Raw genomic sequence first — 24,815 nt, 5'->3', positions numbered from 1 at the left:
TTTGGGACTTATGGCAATAAACCAAGTTACGTGCTGAGAAGACTACAAGCGTTTAGTTGCCTTGTATGTTATGAAAAATGTTAGTAAATGTTTAAATTCAGGCTCGTAGGAGTCATTGATAAAGATGCTGTACATACGAATAAATGCTTAATTTGCGAAAGAAGTGTAAATGTTTCACTTTTAAAAAAATTATAGGGAACCTAGAACTGTATTGAGTACAAGTAGATTTAGTGAGCACAAGTAGATCGCAGAAAGAGGTGAGGAGAAGAAAGGAGGTATCTGGGGAAAGGCAGAGGAGACTGAGAGAGAAGGAGAAAGTGGCTGTGCTGAGGAAGGCTTTTCCTGCACCTGGCTCTGAAGCCTGGGTTTCTGCCTCCTGGGATGTGCAGTGGGCTCTCAGCAAGGTGTTTCTCTTCATGATTCTCATGATGGTTGCTTGGGATTGTTTCCTTTTCAGATTCTCTGTTACCTGTTTGGCTTCTACCTTGAATAATATATGGGTTTCCATATTTTTATTTTTTAAAATTATATATGTATATATGCATATACCTATACATATACATATATATGTACATATACCTGTACATGTATATGCATATACATATAAATATGAGATCTCTCTTTGTCATCCAGGCTGGAGTATAGTGGTGCAATCATGGCTCACTCCAGCCTTGAACTCCTGGGCTCAAGCGACCCTCCTGGCAGGTTGCCTCAGGTAGCCTCCAGAGTCTCTGGGATTATAGACGGGAGCCATTGTGGCTGGCTTTCTATATTTTCATTAGTATTATATTTCTGTTTGGATTGAGCCATGCCATTTTCCTTGAACACTGCCTTTTTGGCTTTCTCTCTAAATATTTTACACCTTCACACTAAATACTTCAGTGTAAATTTCCTAAGAACAGAGATACTCATTTATGTTTTTCACAGCATAATTATAGAATTCAAATTTAACACTGATATGATGCTATTATATATAAACCTTATTAAAATTTTGCAACGGGGCAGGGTGGCTCACTCCTGTAACTCCTGCACTTTGGGAAGCTGAAGTGAGAGGATTACTTGAGCCCAGGAGTTAAAGACCAGCCTGGGCAACAAGTGAGACCCTGTCTCTACAAAAAATTAAAAATTAGCCAGGCACAGTGGCATGTGCCTATAATCCCAGCTGTTCGGGAGGCTCAGGCCAGAGGATCCCTTGAGTCTGGGAATTCAAAGTTGCAGTGTGCTGTGATTGCACCACTGCACTCCAGCGTGGGAGACAGTGAGACCTTGTCTTCAAAAAAAAAAAAAAAAAATCACCAGTGTCCCAATATTGTCTTTTTCTTTTTTTTTTTTTTTCCCCCAGACAGAGTCTCGCTCTGTCACCCAGGCTGGAGTGCAGTGGCGTGATCTCAGCTCACTGCAACCTCCGCCTCCCGGGCTCAAGTGATTCTCCTGCCTCATCCTCCTGAGAAGCTGGGATTACAAGCACGTGCCACCACTCCTAGCTAATTTTTGTATTTGTAGTAGAGATGGGGTGTCACCATGTTTCCCAGGCTGGTCTTGAACTCCTGACCTCAGGTGATCCACCCGCCTCCGCCTCCCAAAGTGCTGGGATTACAGGTGTGAGCCACCGCACCAGGCCCAATATTGTCTTTTTTAGCAGGCCCCCCTGCACACACACCCCACCCCCCGTACAGGAACCAATTCAGGTTCACATTTCATTTCCTTTCCTTGTTTTTGTTTTTAGTTCCTGATAATCTGGATTTTCCCCCCTTTTTGGTGTGTCATGGCATTGATAGTTTTGAAGTGTACGAACCATTTATTTTTGCAAAATGCCCCTCAATTTGAATATTTCTGATGTTTACTCATGATCAGATTCAAGTTACATATTTTTGGCAGGAACACCACAGAATACTGATTTGTCTCATTTTTGGTGATGTTAATTTGGTCAGTTGGTCAAGGAGGTGTCTGCAAGATTTTTCCATTCCAAAGTTACTACTTTTCTCTTTGTTATTAACAACAACTTTTGAAACTATGTAAATATCTTGTAGTTTTCATCAAACCTTCAGCCACTTGTTTTAGCATCCTTTCATGATTCTTGCCTGATGAGTCAGTCATTACTATGCTGATTGCTGAACGGTGATTTTCTAGTTCCATACTTTCTTCTTCATTTATTAACATTCTACTATAAGGATGCACTCCCTCTACTCCCCTAACCAATCTGTCTTACCTGTCAGTCATCAGGTTGGACTCGTTGATTTTTACTTTGTTATATAGGTTATAATCTATTACTGTTTTTATTTATTTGGCTCAAATTGTCCCGTATTTGGTCTGTGGGAGCCAACTCCACTTTTTTTGATGACTGGAAGCTGCCATTAAGGAGCCTGGTTCATTCATCCCTTCAAGGATGCCAGGAACCTCAGGTAGTTGTGTAAATGAGCGTCTCCTCTGCACTCAGCTACCTTTGCTGTATCTTACTGTTTGCTTTCTCTTTTTTGTAGTTGAATGCTGCTTTCTTTCTCTGTAAAATCTCTTACACATGGGATAAAATACAAGTAGCCCCAGAACAAAGTATGTTTTATTTCTCTGGGAACTATTTCCTTGTAGTATCTTAGTCAATTTTCTTACTGTAAGTATGCTTGTGTCATGTGTTACTGTATCTGAACACACTGGAATGGCTAAAAGATTATGATTATCTCAATTATATTAAAATTATATTCAAAACAGTTTTTATTTGGTATTTTATTCTACCTCATATTTCCAGGTATTTCAAACTGAATATAACTTTTGGTATTATTTAGACATTAACTTTTATATATATTCTAGGATAAGAAGTGTGGGAATAAATTATAACATAGAATTTTACCTTATATAGGAGCTGTCCCAAAAACATAAACTTAGTGTTGATGAAGACTTTTGTCATTATTTGAAGAATGACAACTGTTGGACAACAAAAAATGAAAATTTAGATTGCAACAGTGATTCACAGGTGTTTCCCTCTTTGAATGTGAGTATCTGACTTGCCATGTTGAAATAAAGTTTATTTTATTCCCAGTGAATACAAGTATCAGCTGAAGTAATGTTTTATCAGAATTTTGATAAAGGTAGTATCTGACTTGCCATGTTAAAATAAAGTTTATTTTATTCCCAGTGAATACAAATATCAACGGAAGTACTGTTTTTCAGGATTTTGATAAAGGTGGTTAACTTGTAAATTTTTAGGTTTAGTTTGTGTGTATAGTAGTACATAAGAAGTAAGATACTTGGCTGGGCGCAGTGGCTCACAGCTGTAATCCCAGCACTTTGGGAGACTGAGGTGGGAGGATTACCTGAGGTCAGGAGTTTGAGACCAGCCTGGTGAAAGCCCATCTCTACTAAAAATGCAAAAATTAGCTGGGTGTGGTGGCGTGTGCCCGTAGTCCCAGCTACTCGGGTGGCTGAGGCATGAGAATTGCTTGAACCTGTGAGGAGGAGGTTGCATTGAACCGTGATTGCACCACTGCACTCTAGCCTGGGCAACAGAGCGAGACTCCATCTCAAAAAAAAAAAAGATAGGATACTGATACCATTGTTCCATTTCCTTGCAACTTATTTTGGCAACATCCTTGCAAGGGTCTTTTATATCTGCTACCTCCAATTTATCTCTCACTCTTCCTTCTGTCAGCTGCAGTCAGACCTTTGCATCCATCATCCCATCAAAACAGCTCTAGTCAAAACAGCTCACAGTGACTTCCATGTTGTTAAATCCAATGGTCTGTTCCTCTTACCAAAAGTCTTGACTTACCAGCATTTGACACACGTCAACACTACCTCCTCCTTTATGCCTTTTCTCTCTCCCAGTGTGGGAGCTTAGATTCTAAAATGATTAACAGCAGTCGGCTGGGCGTGGTGGCTCAGCCTGTAATCCCAGCACTTTGGGAGGCTGAGGTGGGTGGATCACCTGAGGTCAGGAGTTCTAGACCAGCGTAGCCAACATGGTGAAACCCCGTCTTTACTTAAAATTCAAAAAATTAGCTGGGCGTGGTGGTGTGCACCTGTAATCCCAGCTACTTGGGAGCCTGAGGCAGGAGAATCACTTGAACCCATGAGGCAGAGGTTGCAGTGAGCCGAGATCGCACCATTGTACTCCAGACTCAGGGACAAGAGTGAGACTTGGTCTCAAAAAAACAAAAACCCAGCAGTCACCCGTGGGTAGTGAGATTATGGGGCATTTAAATTTATTTTTTATTCTTTTGTAAATTCTGAAGTAAGAGTGTCTTTAGTAAAAGTTTTAAAGGAGTTCTCTTTAAAATGTGTTGAAATATAATAAACACAGAAAAGTACACATCAGTGTACCCCTCAATGAATTTTTAAAAGGCCAGGCGCGGTGGCTGATGCGCGTAATCCCAGCACTTTGGGAGGCCGAGGCGGGTGGATCATGAGATCAGGAGATCGAGAGCATCCTGGCTAACACAGTGAAACTTCGTCTCTACTAAAAATACAAAAAATTAGCAGGCGTGGTGTCGGGCGCCTGTAGTCCCAGCTACTTGGGAGTTTGAGACAGGAGAATGGTGTGAACCCAGGAGGCGGAGCTTGCAGTGAGCCGAGATCGCGCCGCTGTACTCCAGCCTGGGCCACAAAGCGAGACTATGTCTCAAAAAAATGAACAACAGAAAAGTGAGCACATCCATGTAGACCCTGATGAATTGTAGAACATTTTAGCACCTAGAACTCTCTTTTAGTTCCTAACACTTTCCCTGCCAGTGGCAACATTATCCTCATTAAGGAGTAAGTTTTATTTTTATTTTTTAACTTTTATTTTCAGGGGTACATGTGCAGGTTTATTATATCATAAACTCATGTCACAGGAATTTGTTGTACATATTTACGTGACCTAGGTACTAAATTTAGTACCCAATAGTTATTTTTTCTGCTCCTCTACCTCCTCCCAACCTTCACCCTTAAGTAGGCCCCTCTTTGTGTCTGTTGTTCCCCTCTTTGTGTCTGCTGTTCCCCTCTTTGTGTCTGCTGTTCCCCCCTCTGTATCCGCTGTTCTCCTCTTTGTGTCCACTGTTCCCCTCTTTGTGTCCGCTATTCCCCTCTTTGTGTCCATTTTCTCATCATTTAGCTCCCCCTTATAAGTGAGAATATGCGGTATTTGGTTTTCTGTTCCTGTGTTTGCTAAGGAAAATGTTTTCCAGCTCCATCCATGTCCCTGCAAAGGACACGATCTCCTTTTTTATGTCTGCATATTATTCCATGATGTATATCTACCACATTTTCTTTATCCAGTCTACCATTGATGGGAATTTAGGTTGATTCCATATCTTTGGCAATGTGAATGGTGCTGCAGTGAACATATGTGTGCGTGTGTCTTTATGATAGAACGGTTTATATTCCTTTGGGTATATACCCAGTAATGGGATTGCTGTGTCAAGTGGTAGTTCTGTTTTCAGCTCTTGGAGGAATTGCTTTCCACAATGGTTGAACCAATTTGTACTCCCACCAGCAGTGTATAAGCATTCCCTTTTCTCCACAACCTTGCCAGCATCTGTTAATTTTTTGGCTTAATAATAGCCATTAATGGCTTTAATAATAGCCATTCTGACTGGTGTGAGATGGTATCTCATTGTGGTTTTGATTTGCATTTCTCTGGTGATCAATGATATTGAACTTTTTAAAATATGCTCGTTGGCCGTATGTATGTCTTCCTTTGAAAAGTGTCTGGTCATGTCCTTTGCCCACTTAAAAATTTTTTTTTTTGTTTTTTTTCTTGTAAATTTGTTTAAGTTCCTTATAGACGCCGGATATTAGACCTTTGTCAGATGCATAGCTTGCAAATATTTTCTCCCATTCCGTAGGTTGTCTTTTTACTCTGTTGATAGTTTCTTTCGCTGTGCGGAAACTCTTTAGTTAGATCCTATTTGTCAATTTTTGCTTTTGTTGCGATTGCTTTTGGCAACTTGGTCATGAAATCGTCACCTATCCTACGTCCAGAATGGTATTGTCTAAGTTGTCTTCCAGGGTTTTCATAGTTTTAAGTTTTACATTTAACTCTTTAATCCATCTTGAGTTGATTTTTGTGTATGATGTAAGCATAGGGTCCAGTTTCAGTCTTCTGCATATGGCTAGCCAGTTATTCTAGCACCATTTATTGAATAGGGAGTCTTTTCCCCATTGTTTGTTTTTGTCAACTTTATTAAAAACCAAATTATTATAGGTGTGCACCCATATTTCTGGCCTCTCTATTCTGTTCCACTGGTCTGTGTGTCTGTCTTCTTTTAACCAGTACCAAGCTGTTTTGGTTACTATAGCTCTGTGGTATAGTTTGAAGTCAGGTAGTGTGATGCCTCCAGCTTTGTTCATTTTGGTTAGGATTGCCTTGGCTACTTAGGCTCTCTTCTGGGTCCATATGAATTTTAAAATAGTATTTTTTAGTTTTGTGAAAAATGTCATTGGTAGCTTAATAGGAATAGCATTGAATCTGTAAACTGCTTTGGGCAGCAGGGCCATTTTAACAGTATTAATTCTTCATATCCATGAGCATGGAACATCTTTCTTGTTTCTGTTTTTTGAGACGGAGTCTCGCTCTGTCACCCAGGCTGGAGTGCAGTGGCGCAATCTCCACTCACTGCAACCTCTGCCTCCCGGGTTCACGCCATTCTCCTGTCTCAGCCTCCTGAGTAGCTGGGACTACAGGCACCCGCCACCATGCCCGGCTAATGTTTTGTATTTTTTTTTTTAGTACAGACGGGGTTTCACTGTGCTAGCCAGGATGGTCTCGATCTCTTGACCTCATGATGCGCCCGCCTTGGCCTCCCAAAGTGCTGGGATTATATGCATGAGCCACCACGCCCGGCCAAACATGGAACATCTTTCCATTTGTTTGTGTCATCTCTGATTTCTTTGAGCAGTGTTTTCTCATTGTAGAGATCATTCACCTGCCTGGTTAGCTGTATTCCTATGAGATTGCACTGTCCCCCTGCCCTCTGCCCCGTCCCATCATCCAGGCTGGAGTGCAGTTGTACAGTCTTGGCTCATTGCAACCTCTGCCTCCCAGGTTCAAGCAGTTCTCCTGCCTCAGCCTCCTGAGTAGCTGGGATTACAGGCACCTGCCACCATGTCCAGCTAATTTTTGTATTTTTTTTTTTTAGTAGAGGTGGGGTTTCACCATGTTGGCCAGGCTGCTCTCAAACTCCTGACCTTAAGTGATCCTCCCACCTTGGTCTCCCAAAGTGCTGGAATTACAGGAGTAAGCCACCATGCCCAGCCGCTAGTGATTTTTATATGTTGATTTTGTATCCCAAAACTTTGCTGAAGTTGCTTATCAGCTCAAGGAGCTTTCAGGCAGAGAGTATGGGGTTTTCTAGATATATAATCATGTTGTCTGCAAACAGGGATAGTTTGACTGCCTCTCTTCCTATTTGGGTGCCCTTTATTTCTTTCTCTTACTTGATTGCTCTGACCAGGACTTCCAATACCATGTTGAATAGGAGTGGTGAGAGAGGGCATCTTTGTCTTGTGCCTGATGTCAAGGAAAATGCTTCCAGCTTTTGCCCATTCAGTATGATGTTGGCTATGAGTTTGTCATAGATGGCTCTTACTATTTTGAGGTCTGTTCCCTCAATGCCTAGTTTATTGAGAGTTTTTAACATGAAAGGATGTTGTATTTTATCGAAAGCCTTTTCTGTATCTATTGAGTTGATCATGTGGTTTTTGTCTTTAATTCTCTTTATGTAATAAATGGTGTTTATTGATTTGCATGTGTTGAACCTACCTTGCATCCCAGGGGTAAAGCCTGCTTGATCATGGTAGATTAACTTTTTGATGTGCTGCTGGATTTGGTTTGCTAGTATTTTGTTGAGGATTTTTGCATCAATGTTCATCGAAGATATTGGCCTGAAGCCTTCTTTTGTCATGTCTCTGCTATGTTTTGGTATCAGAATAATACTGGCCTTATAGAGTGAGTTGGGGAGGAGTCCCTCCTCAATTTTTTGGAATAGTTTCAGTAGGAATGGTACCAGCTCTTCTTTGTACTTCTAGTAGAATTTAGCTGTGAATCCATCTGGTCTTGGGCCTTTTTTTGGTGTAGGCTATTTCCATTTCAGAGTTTCTTATTGGTCTGTTCAGGGAATCAATTTCTTCCTGGTTTAGTCTTGGGAGGGTGTATGTGTCCAGTAATTTATCCATTTATTCTAAATTTTCTAGTTTGTGTGCATAGAGGTGTTGATAGTATTTTCTGATGGTTATTTGTATTTCTGTGGGGTTAGTGGTAACATTCCTTTTGTCATTTCTAATTAAGTTTATTGGATCCTCTGTCTTTTCTTCTTTATTAGCCTACCTGGCAGTCTATCTTATTAATTTTTTCAAAAAAACAGCTCCTGGATTCATTGATCTTTCGAATGGTTTTTCATGTCTCTGTCTCCTTTAGTTCAGCTCTGATTTTGGTTATTTCTTGTCTTCTGCTAGCTTTGAGGTTGGTTTGCTCTTGCTTCACTAGTTCTTTTAGTTGTGACGTTAGGTTGTTAATTAATTTGAGATCTTTATAACTCTTCTTTTTTTTTTTTTTTTTTTTGAGACAAGAGTCTCACTCTGTTGCCCAGGCTGGAGGGCAGTGGCGTGATCTCGGCTCACTCTACCTCCCAGGTTCAAGCAATTCTCCTGCCTCAGCCTCCCGAGTAGCTGGGATTACAGGCACCCACCACCACACCCAGCTAATTTTTGTATTTTTAGTAGACACGAGGTTTCACCATGTTGGCCAGGCTGGTCTCGAACTCCTGACCTCAGGTAATCCACCCGCCTCAGCCTCCCAAAGTACTGGCATTACAGGTGTGAGCCACCGTGCCCAGTCAAGATCTTTTCAACTTTTCAATGTGGGTGTTTAGTGCTATACATTTCCCTCTTCACATTGCCTTAGCTATGTCCCAGAGATTCTGGTATGTTGTATCTTTGTTCTCATTAGTTTCAAAGAACTTCTTGATTTTTGCCTTACTTTCATTATTCACCCACAAGTCATTCAGGAGCAGGTTGTTTAATATCCATGCAATTGTATGGTTTTGAAATATTTTCTTAATCTCGATTTCCAATTTTATTGTTATGGTCTGAGAGAATGGTTGGTATGATTTTGGTTCTTTTGCATTTTCTGAGCATTGTTTTATTTCTGATTGGCTGATTTTAGAGTATGTGCCATGCAGAGATGAGAAGAGTGTATATTCTGTTATTTTTGGGTGAAGAGTTCTGTAGATGTCTATCAGCTCCATTTGATCCAGTGTTGAGTTCAGGTCCTGAATATCTTTGTTAATTTTATGCCTCAGTGATCTGTCTAATACTTTCAGTTGGATGTTGAAGTCTCTCACTGTTATTGTGTGGGAGTGTAAGTCTCTTTAAACATCTCTAAGAACTTGCTTTATGAATCTGGGTACTCCCGTGTTGGGTGCGTATGTATTTAAGATAGTGAAGTCTTCTCGTTGAATTGAACCCTTTACGACTACATAATGCCCTTCTTTGTCTTTTTTGATCTTTGTTGGTTTAATGTCTGTTTTGTCTGAAATTAGGCCTGCAACCTCTGCTTTTTTTCTGTTTTCCATTTGCTTGATATATTTTTCTCCAACCCTTTATTTTGAGCCTTTGGGTGTCATTGCATGTAAGATGGGTCTCTTGAAGACGGCAAGCCGTTGGGTCTTGCTTCTTTATCCAGCTTATAATTGAGGCTTTTAGCATTGATATTGTGGTTAGCTGGTTATTATGCAGACTCATTTGTGTGGTTACTTTATAGTGGTAAAGTATAAAGTGGCTGGTAATGGTTTTTCCATATTTAGTGCTTCTTTCAGGAGCTCTTGTAAGGCAGGTCTGAATGAATTCCCTCAGCATTTGCTTGTCTAAAAAGTGTCTTATTTCCCCTTCACTTATGAGGCTTAGTTTGGCTGGACATAAAATTCTTGGTTGGAATTTCTTTTCTTTAAGAATGTTGAACATAGGCCTCCAATTCTCTTCTCCTTGTGGGTTTCTGCGAAGAGGCTTGGTGTTAATCTGATGGACTTTCCTTTGTGGGTGACCTGACCTTTCTTTCTAGGTGCCTTTAACATTTTTCTTCATTTTGACCTTGGAGAATCTGATGATTTATGTGTCTTGGGGATGATCTTCTTGTAAAGTGTCTTGTGGGGGTTCTTTGCATTTCCTGAATTTGAATGTTGGCCCCTCTGGCTAGGTTGGGGAAGTTCTCATGGATGATACACTGAACTAGGTTTTTCAGCTTGCTTCCATTCTCCCATCTCTTTCAGGAGCATCAGTGAGTCATAGGTTCAGTCTCTTTATATAATAGGGGTAATTTTTCAAAAGCAGAACTTTGTTACTTGTGTCTGGGATACAGTGAGATTTGTTCTTTGATGTTTACCTTTTAATTTTTCATTTTTCTTCTAACTTTTTTTTTCTTAATTATTAAAACAACTTTTCTCCATAGAAATGCAGCAGTATAAAATAGCATTATTTACTCTTTTTTCCAGAATAAAGAACTAATAAATATCAGAAATGTTTCAAACCAGGAAAGATCAACGGTAAGCAGTTTGATTTGTCTTTAAATCAAATATACATAAGTTATTGTAAGACTGAAAAAGGTTGCTAATGGATAAACACTTAGACAGTGATATATAGTAGGGTTATTAGAATTGTGGAAGGAAAAGGAAACATTATTTAAAACCATATGTTTTCAGGCCAGGTGCAGTGGCTCCTGCTTGCAATCCCAGCACTTTTGGAGGCTAAGGCAGGTAGATTGCTTAAGGCCAGGAGTTTGAGACCAGCCTGGCCAACATAGCAAAGCCTCATCTCTACTAAAAATATAACAATTAGCCAGGCATGGTGGTACATATCTGTAATCCCAGCTACTTGGGAGGCTGAGGCATGAGAGTCACTTGAACCTGGGAGGTGGAAGTTGCAGCGAGCTGAAATTGCACCACTAAACTTTAGCCTGGGTGACAGAGCAAGACTCTGTCTCAAAAAAAAAGTTTTCTTATATATGTCTTTATGAATTTTGTATATACTGTTTCTATCTTTGTCTAAAAATATTCTTAAAGCAATTTAAGATGAATTTCTATGCAGCCTTTCTTTTCTTTAAAAAATGAAATTCTCCCTCTAAATGTCAAGACAGCACACCAATGGGCTGTGCTTGTCATTAAGGATTTAAAGAAATAGAAACCGTGAATATAGCATGTGGGAGGGAAATTTTGGCATTTCGGGGAATTACTAAAAGTCAGAAGACTGAGTAAGAGGTCGAAAGGGTTGGGACTTATGTGTAGGGACTGAAAGCAGGGTTGGGAGAGCTTAATGTTTGCTTTTATACTATGACTCTTCATGTTTTCTCTTCAGCCATCTTTAAGAAGTCTGATAATGGAAAGGCACTTGTTCTGCAATGGCCAGGACAAACTTTGTACAAAATCTGTCATATGATGAGAAGTAGGAAATGAAAGAAATGGATAGGAAATATTCAGGAAAGTGGAGTATAAAAAGTGTGGTCCAGTTTTGGGAGGGCATTGGAGAATTTACAAGCATTACAGTGGGAAGTTTTATTCCTTAGTGGAATTGCAAGTAACATAGTGCCTTAAGAAATTTGAATCATTTAGCTTATGTACTGAATCTGAGTCATTTCTGACAATGTTATCTAACTTCCTCTTCCCCCAATTCAATTTAAAAACCACACATTAGGCGGGGTGTGGTGGCGGGTGCCTGGAATCCCAGCTACTCGGAGGCTGAGACACAAGAATTGCTTGAACCCAGGAGGCTGAGGTTGCAGTGAGCCAAGATCGCACCACTGCACTCCAGCCTGGGCGACAGGGCGAGACTCCATCTCAATAAATAAATTAATAAAAACCACACATTTAAATAAAACAAAATGTTTGATAATATTAGGATAAAACATGAGAAGAGTAATAGTAGAAAAGAAAGGTTGTTTTTGAGACATAGTCTCGCTCTGTCACCTAGGCTGGTGTGCAGTGGTATGATCTCAGCTCACTGCAACCTCCACTTCCTGGGTTCAAGCAATTCTTCTGCCTCAGCCTCCTAAGTAGCTGGGACTACAGGTGCCTACCACCATGCCTGGCTAATTTTTATATTTTTAGTAGAGACAGGGTTTTGCCACATTCGCCAGGCTGGTTTCAAACTCCTGTGCTCAAGTGATCCACCCGCCTTGGCCTCCCAAAGTGCTGGGATTACAGGCGTGAGTCACCCTGCTCAGCCCTAGAAAAAGTTTTTTATTGATAATATTAAACAATATATAGAATGGTAATATTAGAGGGAACCTGTAAAAATATAAAAGATAGAAAACATTGAAGAATGAGAAAAGCTTCTTTCCTCCTTTACCTTTTTAGGTCTGGGAGGATGGTGTCTAAAAAATAAGAGAAATAGCTATCCTTCCACTGCCTGCCATTCCTTTTCTGTTTTATTTGTGTGTGTGTGTGTGTGTGTGTGTGTTTAAAAGAAACCCAATACAGCTGGGCACAGTGGCTCACACCTGTAATCCCAGCACTTTGGGAGGCCAAAGCAGGAGGATCACATGAGTTCAGGAGTTTGAGACCAGCCTGGGCAATATGGTGAGACCCCCAAATCTCGGAAAAAAAAAAAAAAAGAAAAAAAAATTTTAGACAGTAACCTGATTCAATTATTTTAAAATATGGCAAAAAGTTGTTCGGCTATATTATATAGCAATTTGTTGAAAATAACGTGAAGAATTTTTTTAACCTCTATTTCAGGATGTGGTAGCCAGAACACAAAAAGATGGGTTTCATATCTTTATTGTTTCCATTAAAACGGAGAATACAGATGCAAGCTGGAATTTGAACGGTATAGTTAAACTACATGCATGTTCACTATCTGCATTTTCTGTATTTTGTATTTTTGTCACTGACCTGAGTCAACAGTCTCTGTTTCAAATACATCATTCAAAAATGAATTTCTGTTAATCATACATTTATTTTAGATACTTAAAATGTAACATTAAGCTCTCTTAATGATACTATTTATTTTTTAATAGATTGAAAATTTTACCGTGTTAAGATACATTTTTAAAATTTCAAACTTCAGGCCGGGCGTGGTGGCTCAAGCCTGTAATCCCAGCACTTTGGGAGGCCGAGACGGGTGGATCACAAGGTCAGGAGATCGAGATCATCGTGGCTAACACGGTGAAACCCCGTCTCTACTAAAAAATACAAAAAACTAGCCAGGCGAGGTGGCGGGCGCCTGTAGTCCCAGCTACTCGGGAGGCTGAGGCAGGAGAATGACGTAAACCCGGGAGGTGGAGCTTGCAGTGAGCTGAGATCCAGCCACTGCACTCCAGCCTGGGCAACAGAGCGAGACTCCGTCTCAAAAAAAAAAAAATTTCAGACTTCGTAGTGGGATATAAAATTCCCCATTCTTTCAGATTAAAAAAATGTTTTAACATGTAGAAATGTGTGGGCAACATTTTAGTTGTATTTCAAGTAGGTTATGTTCTCTGTTTCTTGAAAATGGCCATCATCAGGGATTTAAGATTTTTATTATTTGACAAATTTTATTTTAAAGGATCTGTCTGTAGCCCAGGAGTAGAAGCAGCATATCTGCCAGCATGTGGCTTCTATGGTCTGTGAGGCACCCCCACCACTGTAAGTTAGACCCTCTGTGCCTTGTTAAGCTGTGGTTCCTTAGTGCCACAAAAGTATACTTCAAGCAATAAGCAGTTTTCAAGAGAATGAATGTTTTCACGTATTCTAGAATCACTTTGGCTGATGTTTTCCGTAGTGGGTGTCTGCTGGGCCATCAGCATGTGAGGGCCCTGGGGATTTGATACTGTTCTGATTCAGCCAGTCAGCAGGCAGAAACCAATCAGGTGAGGTAGGCATTGCTGCAGAGGAGGCACGGTCTGGTGTACTGCATGGCCCCTGGAGGGAAGCTGGCAAGGTGGCTGCTCTGGAAGAGTATGAGGTAAGGCTTCCTTCTGGAGATGGCATCATGAGCCAGACTGTGCCAGTTAGAGGGAGCAGGGACCCTGATGCCATTCTGTCACCTAGCTGTCTTAGTCTGTGCTGCTATAATAGAATACTTGACACTGGGTAATTTATAAAGAACAGAAATTTATTTCCCCACAGTTCTGGAGGCTGGGATGTCTAAGACTAAGGTGCCAGCAAGTTTGGTGTCTGGTTAGGGCCCTGGTGTCTGCTTCCTAGATGGCACCTTAAACGATGTGTTCTCACATGGCAGAAAGGATGGAAGGGCAGGAAGCACATCAGGGGACAACCAGTCCGCTCTCACAGGGTGGAGGCAGAAGAGCAAAGAAAGGCCTAAGCTAGTTCCCTCCAGGCCTTTCGTAAGGCATTAGTCTATTGATGAGAACAGAGCCCTCATGACTTAATCACTTCCCAAAAGGCCTCACTTCTTAATACCACCGCAGTGGGTGTGAAGCTTTAATGAATTTTTGAGGTCATTCAGACCATAGAACTAGCCTTGTGCCTGCTTCTTTCCCAGGCATTGTATCTTTTCCCCTGACACCAGCGGGCAGTTTCGAGTCCCCACTAATGAGTAGCTGGAACTGTTGCTGAGCCCTGCATGTTTTGCACTGTACTTGGCACTTGGTTTATTATTACTGTCTCAGACAAAACTCAACCTAGATTTGTGAGTTTGGTAATTTATTCCAAGTTATGACAAGGAAGATAAGGTCCCAGTGAGATCAGTGAATTAGCAAGGGGGCCAGTCTGAGTTCTTGTTTGGTAGTTGGGACTACTGTGCTCTTGTATGTGACCAGATTTGGTGCAGGTTTTTAGAATAGTGTGTATACAAGTAAAGGTGTCTCTTTTTTTCTTTTTTTTGTAAATTGACAATTATAATGATATAAATGTATGGGGTACAAAGTGATGTTATAATCTATAAATACAGTGTGGAATAATTAAATCAAACTAGTTAACATATTCATCACCCCAAATGCTTAACATTTTTTGTGGTGGGAACATTTGAAATGTACTCTTAGCAATTTTGAAACATACAGTACTCTATTAACTATTCACCATGCTGTGCAGTGGAACTAAAAAAAAAAGAAAAAACGTATTCCTCTTGTCTGAGATTTTTTTTTTTATCCTTGGACCATCGTCTGCCCATGCCTCCTACCCCCCAGCCTCTGTACTCACCATTCTGCTCTCATTTTACGAGTTTGATTGCTTTAGATTCCACATATAAGTGAAAATGTGCAGTATGTCTTTCTGTGCCCGACTCATTTCACTCAGCACGACGTTTTCCAGTTCCATCCATGTTGTTGCAAATGACAGAATTTTCTTCTTTTTAAAGACTGAATAGTATTTCATTGTGTATGTATAGACATTTTCTTCATCCAGTCATCTGTTGATGGACACTTACATTGATTCCATAACTTAGCTGTTGTTCATACTGCTGCAGTGAACATGCGGGTGCAGACAGCTTTTTGACAAACTGATTTTAGATCTTTTGGATAAACAGTAAAGTGGGATTACTGGACTATATGGTAATTCTGTTTTTATTTTCTGAGAACCTTCCATACTGTTTTCTATAATAGCTGTACTAATTGACATTTTCACCAACAGTGTACAGAGCATCCCTTTTCTCCACATCTTCATCAGCACTTACTGTCTTTCATCTTTTTGATAAAAGCCATTCTGACAGGTGTGAAATGATATTAGGGTTTTAATTTGCATTTCTCTAATGACTAGTGATGTTGAGCATTTTTCATATATTAGTATCTGTTGCTCATTGATATGTATTATTTTGAGAAATGTCTATTTAGGTCCCTTGCCTTTTTTTTTTTTTTTCCTTGAGACAAGAACTCACTCTGTTGCCCAGGCTGGAGTACAGTGGCGTGATCTCAGCTCACTGCAACCTCCACCTCCCGGGTTCAAGTGATTCTCCTGCCTCAGCTTCTCAAGTAGCTGGGATTACAGGTACATGCCACCACACCTGGCTAATTTTTCTGTTTTTAGTTGAGACGGGGTTTCACCGTGTTGGTCAGGCTGGTCTCAATCTCCTGACCTCAAGTGATCCGCCCACCTTGGCCTCCCAAAGTGCTGGGATTACAGGTGTGAGCTGTCACGCCTGGCCCCTTGCCTGTTCTTTTAACGGAGTTTTTGTTTTCTTGCTATTGAGTTGTTTGAGCTTATATATTTTGGATATTAACTCCTTCTTGGATATATGGCTTGCAAATTTTATCTCCCAGTCTTTTTTTTTTTTTTTTAAATTTATTTATTATTATTATACTTTAAGTTGTAGGGTACATGTGCATAACGTGCAGGTTTGTTACATATGTATACTTGTGCCATGTTGGTGTGCTGCACCCATCAACTCGTCATTTACATCAGGTATAACTCCCAATGCAATCCCTCCCCCCTGCCCCCTCCCCATGATAGGCCACGGTGTGTGATGTTCCCCCCAGTCTTAAGTTGTCTATGTCTACTGTTGTTTCCTTTGCTGCAAAGAAGCTTTTTATATTGATGTAATCCCATTTGTCTATTTTTGCTTTTGTTGCCTGTGCTTTTGGGATCAAATCCAAAAAGTCATTGCTCAGACTGATGTTGTGTAGTGTTCTCCCTATGTTTTCTTCTAGCAGTTTTAGAGTTTCTGGTCTTACAGTGAAGGTATCTTGGCAAGGTTACATAATCAAACAATTACTAATTGTCCAATACCATGTATGTGCTACATTTGTTAGTGTGGTTTGTTATTCTTGGAGCCTTCTGGGAAATAAACTTACATTTAAAGACTTAAGACTGACAATTAACTCTCTTCTTCTCTATCCCAGTTTCTCTTTCTATGATTGGGCCTCATGGATATATCTCTGCATCAGATTGGCCCCTAATGATTGTGAGTATTTCTCATCATTTTTTCATTTTTAAAAAATGAATTTTATACCCTAAGAGCTTTGTGGTAGTAATTCCTCAGTAGTTAATGCTTTGACATATCCTCTCTTTCTGATTCCAGAGTGACTGGAAAATGAAGGGTTGGATACTTGAATGTAGAAGTGCCAGCTTCCAAATGATCCGAAGTCTTAACTGACTAAAATTGCTTTTCTTCCTGCAGTTTTACATGGTGATGTGTATTGTTTATATATTATATGGCATACTCTGGCTGATGTGGTCTGCCTGTTATTGGAAAGACATATTAAGAATCCAGTTCTGGATTGCAGCTGTTATTTTCCTGGGAATGCTTGAAAAAGCAGTTTTTTATAGTGAATACCAAAACATCAGCAACACTGGACTGTCAAGTAAGTTTTTTGACTGTCTGTAAATACAGTATGATCTAAGAGTTCCCCAGCATTTATGAGCAGAGCGGTGGGAGGCCCCCCTCTGAACAGTGGTTTGGAAACAGGCATATTATAGATGAAGAGAAGGAAAGCCAAGAAAAGAATGTCAGAGTAGGCCTCTGATCTGGCCGAGCATGTGTCTTCTCTTTGTTATGTCTTCCTTCTTGTACTTTCCCCTCACTTTCCTCCTGGGAAAAATAAAAGTGCCATTTCCTAAGGTTCAGCTTGGATTAAAACAGCACAAAGTTCTGGACAGGGAGACTTCAGGTGCTGTCAATCCTTTTAACATATTTCTCCTTCCCCCCACATCTTCTTTTCCTTCTCCTTCAAAAAAGAAAAGAAAGGAAATTGGCCACAGGGAGTAAAATCAGGGGTGCTGGAATGGATGGTGCCTGCAGCCTCCTTGTGCTCTCCCCACCTCGTTACTCCCGCAGAGATCTTCATATGACCAGTGGAGGCACCATCACAGTTTACAGAGTGGAGTATGTGAAGCAGGGAGGCTGTACAGCTGGGCATCCTCAGATGTGTGCCCCAGACTTCTAGAAAGTAGATTTCAGGCCAGAGAAGTAGAGGTACAACTCTCCCACCGAACCCTTGGAAAGAGAGTGCTCAAAGGGGTTGAAGGTGCTCAAGAGTGTACTTCTGAGTGACCAGTTACAAATGGTCTTGATGCAGATTTGCAAAGGGCATGATTTTGTCTGTGATTGATTGACAAGGTCTTTTTTTTTTTTTTTTTTTTTTTTTTTTNGGGGTTTCACCGTGCTAGCCAGGATGGTCTCGATCTCCTGACCTCGTGATCCGCCCGTCTCGGCCTCCCAAAGTGCTGGGATTACAGGCTTGAGTCACCACGCCCGGCCAGACAAGGTCTTGATCTGTTGCCCGGACTGGAGTGCATGGGTACGATTTTGGCTCACTGCAGCCTTGACCTCCAGGCCCAAATGATCTGCCCACCTCAGCCTCTGGAGTAGCTGGCACTATGTATCTGTTACTTATTTAAAAATACTCTGGAAAAAAAATGAATTGGACTATAGATGAAACAAATTTGCCAGAATGTTGCTAATTATTGAAGCTGCATGATGGGTACATGGGAAATCATTACATTGCTTTCTCTCTTTTGGGGAATATTTGAAATTTCCCCAGATAAAAAGTTTAAAAGGACAGGTACCAAAGAGCAAAGAAAGGACAGACATCCAGGATGCATATTAGAGATACCGCTACTCTGTATGAAGTTTTTTATGGTGTTTGTGTGCGTGTGCATGCGTGCGTGCATGTGTGCATGCTCTAAACCAGATGATGAAGGAAGGGTAGGTCTGCTGCTTAGAATTGAAGCATTCCGGAATGTAGAGAAGGCAGTTCTGATGCTTTGCTGTCAGTGGTGGTGATCTCTTGTTTGGTGAGGGTAAAGGGTGGCATGCACTTTAGTGTGGAACAGCGAAAACCTGAGATCCATGAAGAGATGAGAGGCCATCTGCCATCCTCAGGGAATCTAGGCTGTCCAAGATGGCACTGGAGGGCTTGGAAGAGATACCCAGACCGCTGTCAGGGTCTTTGAGGAGTCCTGTCCAATAGGAGAGGTGAGCAGGAACTGAGGTCCTTTCTGATTTTCCCAGGTGGGAATTCTGGGACAGGGGCTTTATTGCCTAACATTGATCTTAAAGCATCAAATTTAGAAAAATCATTAGAAGGGCCGGGCACGGTGGCTCAAGCCTGTAATCCCAGCACTTTGGGAGGCCGAGGCAGGTGGATCACGAGGTCAGGAGATCGAGACTATCCTGGCTAACACGGTGAAACCCCGTCTCTACTAAAAATACAAAAATCTAGCCGGGCGTGGTGGCGGGCGCCTGTAGTCCCAGCTACTTGGGAGGCTGAGGCAGGAGAATGGCGTGAACCCGGGAGGCGGAGCTTGCAGTGAGCTGAGATCACGCCACTGCACTCCAGCCTGGGAGACACAGCGAGACACTGTCTCAAAAAAAAAAAAAAAAAGAAAAATCATTAGAAGGATGAGAAGCATTGATTGTTAGGACCCGACATGGGTACATTAAGAATAGATCATGTCAGACTAATTTTTTTGTTTTGGGATGCTAGATTGACAGTTAGGAAGATGTAGTAAACTTAGTGTAGCTGACTTCTTCAAAGCATTTGACAAGGCCTCTCGTGACTTCTTGTGGACAAGATGAGTTGAAAACTGGTGGTGCAGCCATGTCTAAAGAGTTCATGGAAATAATCACTGGTCAATCTAGACCTGTGCTGTTTTCTGTGGTAGCCACAAGCCACATGTGGGTACTGAAGTAAAATTAAATTACATTAAAATTAAGTTCCTCAGTTATTCTAGCTGCATCTCAAGTGCTCAGTAACCACAGGTGACAAGTGACTGCTGTATTGGACAGCACAGAGGTAGGCCACTTCCGTCATTGCAGAAGGGTCTGTGGGACAGCATCGGTCTGGAGCAATGGTTCTCATCCCTAGTTTTGCATCAGCATCACTTGAAGAACTTTAAAATGGTACCAGTGCCAGAGATGCTGATTAGGGCAGACCTAGGAATTGGGGCTGTGTAGAGGCTTCCAGGTGATTCTAATATGCATCTAGGATTGAGAACCATTGAGCTAGGAGGCTTTGAATGGTGTCTCTCTCAGATTTTAGACCTTGTTGCTGGTTTATTCTTGTTGCGAATCTGTTGGTTTGTTCAACTAACATTTATTGTGTGACTATGTAGACAGCATTCTCTTAAATTTTGTGGATGTTGTGAGGCCGGCCAGGGTTGTAAATACTTAGGGGCATAGAGAATCATTTTAGATAGACCTGTTTCACTTGAAGATACATGATGAGAGGCAAGAGAGTTGACATGATGAATAGAAAGGTGAAATTTAATGGGTAAGATCTTGAACTTAGGTTTAGAGTACAGCTTGCAAAAATACCAATGGAAAAGTTTTAAAAAGAATTTAAAAGTTGAAGCTGATGAAAAGCAAACTCAACATAGGCAATAATAGGGTGGTTGCCTGCTAGAAGCTCCCACAACCTTAGATTGCAGCAGGAGCCTGGAGGGAGTTGAGAATCTTGCTGTACAGCTCACACTGTACCGGAAAGGTTGTAGTCACATTACCTCAAGAGGAGTATAGACAGCCTATGGAGGGATTGACAGCACACTCATCCCTCAGCATTTGTGATCATAAACCCCTTCTTCACATTCTGCACTCTGTTGCAGAGCTCATCCATTGTTTTCCTCCTGAAGCTTTCTCTCCCATGGAGCTCTCTTATCCTGAGCTACAGACATAGTTTACCAGTCCCGCCTTTGTTCCTTTGTTTATTGTTGTTGACTTCCCACTGCCCTTAACATCGAGTCCAGACTCCATGACAGGGGCTCCAAACTGCACGACTGGTCCCTGCCTTTATGACCAGCCTCTTTTCTTGACATCTACCATTACACTCTCTGCTGCAGGCATAATGAACTTACTTCTTGCAACATAGTTTGGTTTTCCTCTTTTCTTCTCTATGCCTTTGCACGTGCCGTGTTCTTTGCTTTGTCATCCCCCACCCCCCAAAACTTAACTCCTACTTAGCCTTCATGTTCTGATTTAGATGTCACTTTTTCTGAGTTTTTCGGGACCCAATTCTAGCTCCCCCAGGTGTAGAGTAGGTGTATCCAGTCACCTACTAGATAGCTGCTCAATGCCTTGCAGTCTTCTCAGCCTCTGTATGGCAAAAATGGAGCTCACCCTTTCTGCCTTTGTATGGCGGCCTTGCCCCAGTCCACACTTGCTGCCCTTCCAGGTGTTCCTCTTGTTGCATGATACTGCCAGGAAAGACCTCAGGGCCATCTTTCTTGGCTTCTTGCTCTGCCTGTAGTTCTAGATCTATCTTCGAGGCATTTGACAAGGTCTCTTGTGGGTTCTTGCAGACGAGATGGAGCTGAAAACAATGTGAACTGAAAACATCAGGTGGATTCACAACTGGTTTTGCCACCGTATTTTCTGAATATCTTTCTGAATATCTTAATACTTCTCTCCATCATCACTGCCGGTACTCTCATCATGCCTTAGTTTTCTGGAATAGTCTCTCGAGCATTTTCCTTGCCTGCAGTTTTGTTCCTCTCCCAACCATTGTAGGTAGAGCGATCTTGATAAAATAAAGCCATCCATTTTATTCCAGCAGTCAGCAGAGTTTTTTCTGTCAAGGCCACAGAGTAAGTATTTTTGGCTTTGCAGGTCATATGGTCGCTGTTGTAACTATTCACCCTTGCCATCGAAGCATAAAATCAGCCGTAGACAACATGCAAACAAATGAGCGTTGCTGTGTTCCCATAAAACTTCGTGTTTAAACACAGATCAGATGTGGGGCCAGATTTGGCCCATGGGTCATAGTTTACCAATCCCTCCTTTGTTCCTTTGTTTATTGTTGACTTCCCACTGCCCTTAACATCGAGTCCAGACTCCATGACAGGGGCTCCAAACTGCACGACTTGTCCCTGCCTTTATGACCAGCCGCTTTTCTTGACATCTACCATTACACTGTCTGCTGCAGGCATAATGAACTTACTTCTTGCAACATAGTTTGGTTTTCCTCTTTTCTTCTCTGCCTTTGCACGTGCCGTGTTCTTTGCTTTGTCATCCCCCACCCCCCAAAACTTAACTCCTATTTAGCCTTCAAGTTCTGATTTAGATGTCACTTTTTCTGAGTTTTTCGGGACCCAATTCTAGCTCCCCCAGGTGTAGATGAGACTGGCCTTCTTCCAAGTCTGGAGGGATGCTGTGTTACCTCTAGCTCTTACCACACTGAGTTCTATTTACTTAGCCTAACCGGAGTACACGCTCCATGAAGTCAAGGATCAAGATGTCTTTTTCACTATTATAGCCACACAGTAGGAGCATATCAGTACATTTTAAATGAATACATGAGGAGGAGATCCTGGAGAAAAGAGAACTCTAGAGGACGTTATGGTTTTTAAATATTTACGGGACAAGAAGAGAGAGAGTTCTGTAAAGAATAAGAACAGAGGGAAGCTCAGGGAGACAGCGTTCAGGCTGATAGAAGAAAGCCGTGCCCAGTGGAGCTGATCAGATAGAAAGGGAGTGAATTCTTTAGGAAAGTGTGAATCTTTCACTGACGTTTTCAAGCATCAGTTGGATACGATAACTTTTAAATCAAATGTGGCTGATTAGTCTGAAGTCCAAATGTAGTTATACCCAGGACATGTTGTTGAGAATCGTGGTTGGCAGGCTTCCAGATGTACACGAAGTGAATTATTTTTTTCTTCCTCAGCCCAAGGCTTATTGATATGTGCGGAGCTGATTTCTGCGATGAAGAGGACGCTGGCTCGCCTGCTCGTGATCATCGTGAGCCTGGGCTATGGCATTGTGAAGTAAGTACGAGAGTGTGGAGAGGTGCTGGGTCCCAGCCCAGTGATTCAGTCCGTCTACGTTATGACCTTTGTGAAAATGGAACTTCTAAGTATTGTAGTACAAATCCCTTCGGGAAAAATCTACAAGAACACATTTTTAAAAGATTTCCACATACTTGCTATTTTATGTTATCTTCCAGTAAAGACCCTGAATTTGTATTTCGATAACTTTATATAGTTAGATGAATAAATAATCAACTTTAAGGATAATGGAAAATCTGAAGTGACTCAAACCATTTTCCAACCCTTTTCTGTTTTTTAGATGGTACCATTAAGTTTTTATGGTCCTATGTGAGTGTTGGAAGAGAGTGGATTAAACACTGAGTCAGCAGAACTTCTGACTGAAACCCGTCTGTCCCCCGAGGACCCTGTCTGGCGGGTCTTTTCCTCCTCTCACCTGTGAATCACTGGGCACAACTATGGGAGAACTTGATTTCTATCCTTGTTGCGTTTTTCAGACCTTTCTTCCTGCTTCTTTCCTAAAACCTTGATTCCCAGAAGCTCACTCTTCAGGCTGGATCACCTGCTGCATCTTACTGTGGTTACTGTGAGCTTCCAGACCCTCCCTCATCCCTCAGCTCTGTGGGCACCGGCTTCACAGGTGTCGTCCTCAGCATTTCATCTGTCAGAAGGCCCTGGGGTCTCAGGAGCCATGTGGATGACCCTTTAAGTAAGCTGCTCTCACCTCCCCACCTCTCCTGCTCTTGTTTGTCACCACGTTTCAGCTACTGACTCCCAGTATCATTTTCTAGACTTTATTATATGTGTAACTGCACCCTCTTCAAAATCTCAATTTTAAGCAATCCACTTTTCAACTGTCACCTTCTCTGTTTCCTGTTACTTTCTCTAACATGTCAGCTTCAGTCTTTTTTGACTGTACTTTGGCCTCCAGCCTTTTGACCCTGGCACCTTCCGTTGTCCCTCCCCGTCTTGTATCATTACCTTCTTCCTTTTGCTTGGATTCCCTGGTCCAGTAGGACACTGACACCCAAAGATCCCTTTCTGTTTGTCAACCTTCTTGACAAAACTCCAGCCTTGCTAAGTCCAGCTTTCCTTCTGCCTCAGGCTCCCACCTGAGCAGGGGAATTTGCCCAAAAAGAGCCCTGGACCACACTGAGGGGGCCCACTTGCCATCGTGACCGTAAACTTCACGTGTGCCCTCAGTGCTGCTGGCAGTTGTACTAAATCCCCTTGCCACTATTTTCTCACTCTCCTGTCTGCGGAAGACCATTTTACCCCTTCTCTCTCAGACTCTACCCTCCTCTCAGCTGACTTTAGGTTTTTTTCACTGAGGAAGTAGAAGCCATCAGAGGGGAATTCCACCGCATCTGTGCCCCCAGCCCTTGTCGTTTCCCCCACATCTGGACCGCATCTACCGCTTTCCTCTTCTTGATAGTCACGGGCCGCCCCTGCCTTTGTGCCCACTCAGCTGTGAGGGAAACTGTCCTAGTGCTCTGTTTCATTTTTTCTTGCATCATCCGCTTTCCTCTCTGGTGGGTCACCGCCGTCAGCATCTCGTTATTTCTACCATTTTTTTAAAGTGAAGTCCTCCCTCCACCCCACATGGCCTCTCCTCCGCTTCTGCCTCATTCACCTTTCCCCTCTGTGGCATAACTTCTCACATGAGTAGTCTGTACCTCAGCCTCCCCAGTATTGCTCTATTGAGACTGCTCTCATCAAGGCCATCATGACCTTCCCCTGCTGCATCACATGGCCCGCTCAGCCCTCGTCCAGCTGTCCCGTGAGCAGCTTTAGTTAAGGAGTGCCAGCTTTGCCTGGTTTCCGGGAGCTCATCTTCCATCCCATCACATCACTGGCTACTCCTCCCCAGCCTCGTCTGCTGCAGCCTCCTGTGTTCCTGAGCTCCGGCCCTTGGGTGCCCAGGCTCAGGCCTCTGCTCTGTGACTCGCACCCCTAGGCTCTCCTCCTGTGTGTGTGCCCATTTGCTTGTGAGCTAGGAGTTGGGGAGTTAGCAGGATTTTAGCCTGGAAGCCTTTATCCCCCTGAACTTTTACTGGAGATTCTTTCTCAAATGCTTTTGTGTTCTTAGTACAGTGTAAGAAATGAAGGCGTTTTGTTGAGGAATCTTGCAGTACCTTTCACAGCTCTGGTTATGAACATCAGATACCAACAGGTGCAGTGTTGTTACTGTGAAAGGAATAGAAGATTAAATGAATGAGTATA

General features: G+C 42.0%; 1 protein-coding gene across 2 annotated transcripts in view; it reads left to right on the top strand.

Moving 5' to 3' along the window:
* TMEM87B (transmembrane protein 87B) overlaps positions 1–24,815 on the top strand; it is a 65,807-nt gene that overhangs the window by 10,419 nt on the left and 30,573 nt on the right. For both annotated transcript variants that reach the window (XM_025354829.1, XM_025354830.1), the window contains exons 4-9: positions 2,855–2,986; positions 10,461–10,511; positions 12,699–12,789; positions 16,736–16,797; positions 17,014–17,197; positions 22,493–22,592. In XM_025354829.1, the coding sequence (XP_025210614.1) occupies positions 2,855–2,986; positions 10,461–10,511; positions 12,699–12,789; positions 16,736–16,797; positions 17,014–17,197; positions 22,493–22,592 (620 nt within the window). The remainder of the gene's footprint in view (positions 1–2,854; positions 2,987–10,460; positions 10,512–12,698; positions 12,790–16,735; positions 16,798–17,013; positions 17,198–22,492; positions 22,593–24,815) is intronic.

This window comes from Theropithecus gelada, chromosome 13 (assembly GCF_003255815.1).
Source record: "Theropithecus gelada isolate Dixy chromosome 13, Tgel_1.0, whole genome shotgun sequence".
NCBI lineage: Eukaryota > Metazoa > Chordata > Mammalia > Primates > Cercopithecidae > Theropithecus > Theropithecus gelada.
Note: the sequence above shows the minus strand (reverse complement) of the source record. Positions and strands in the feature narration are given on the sequence as shown.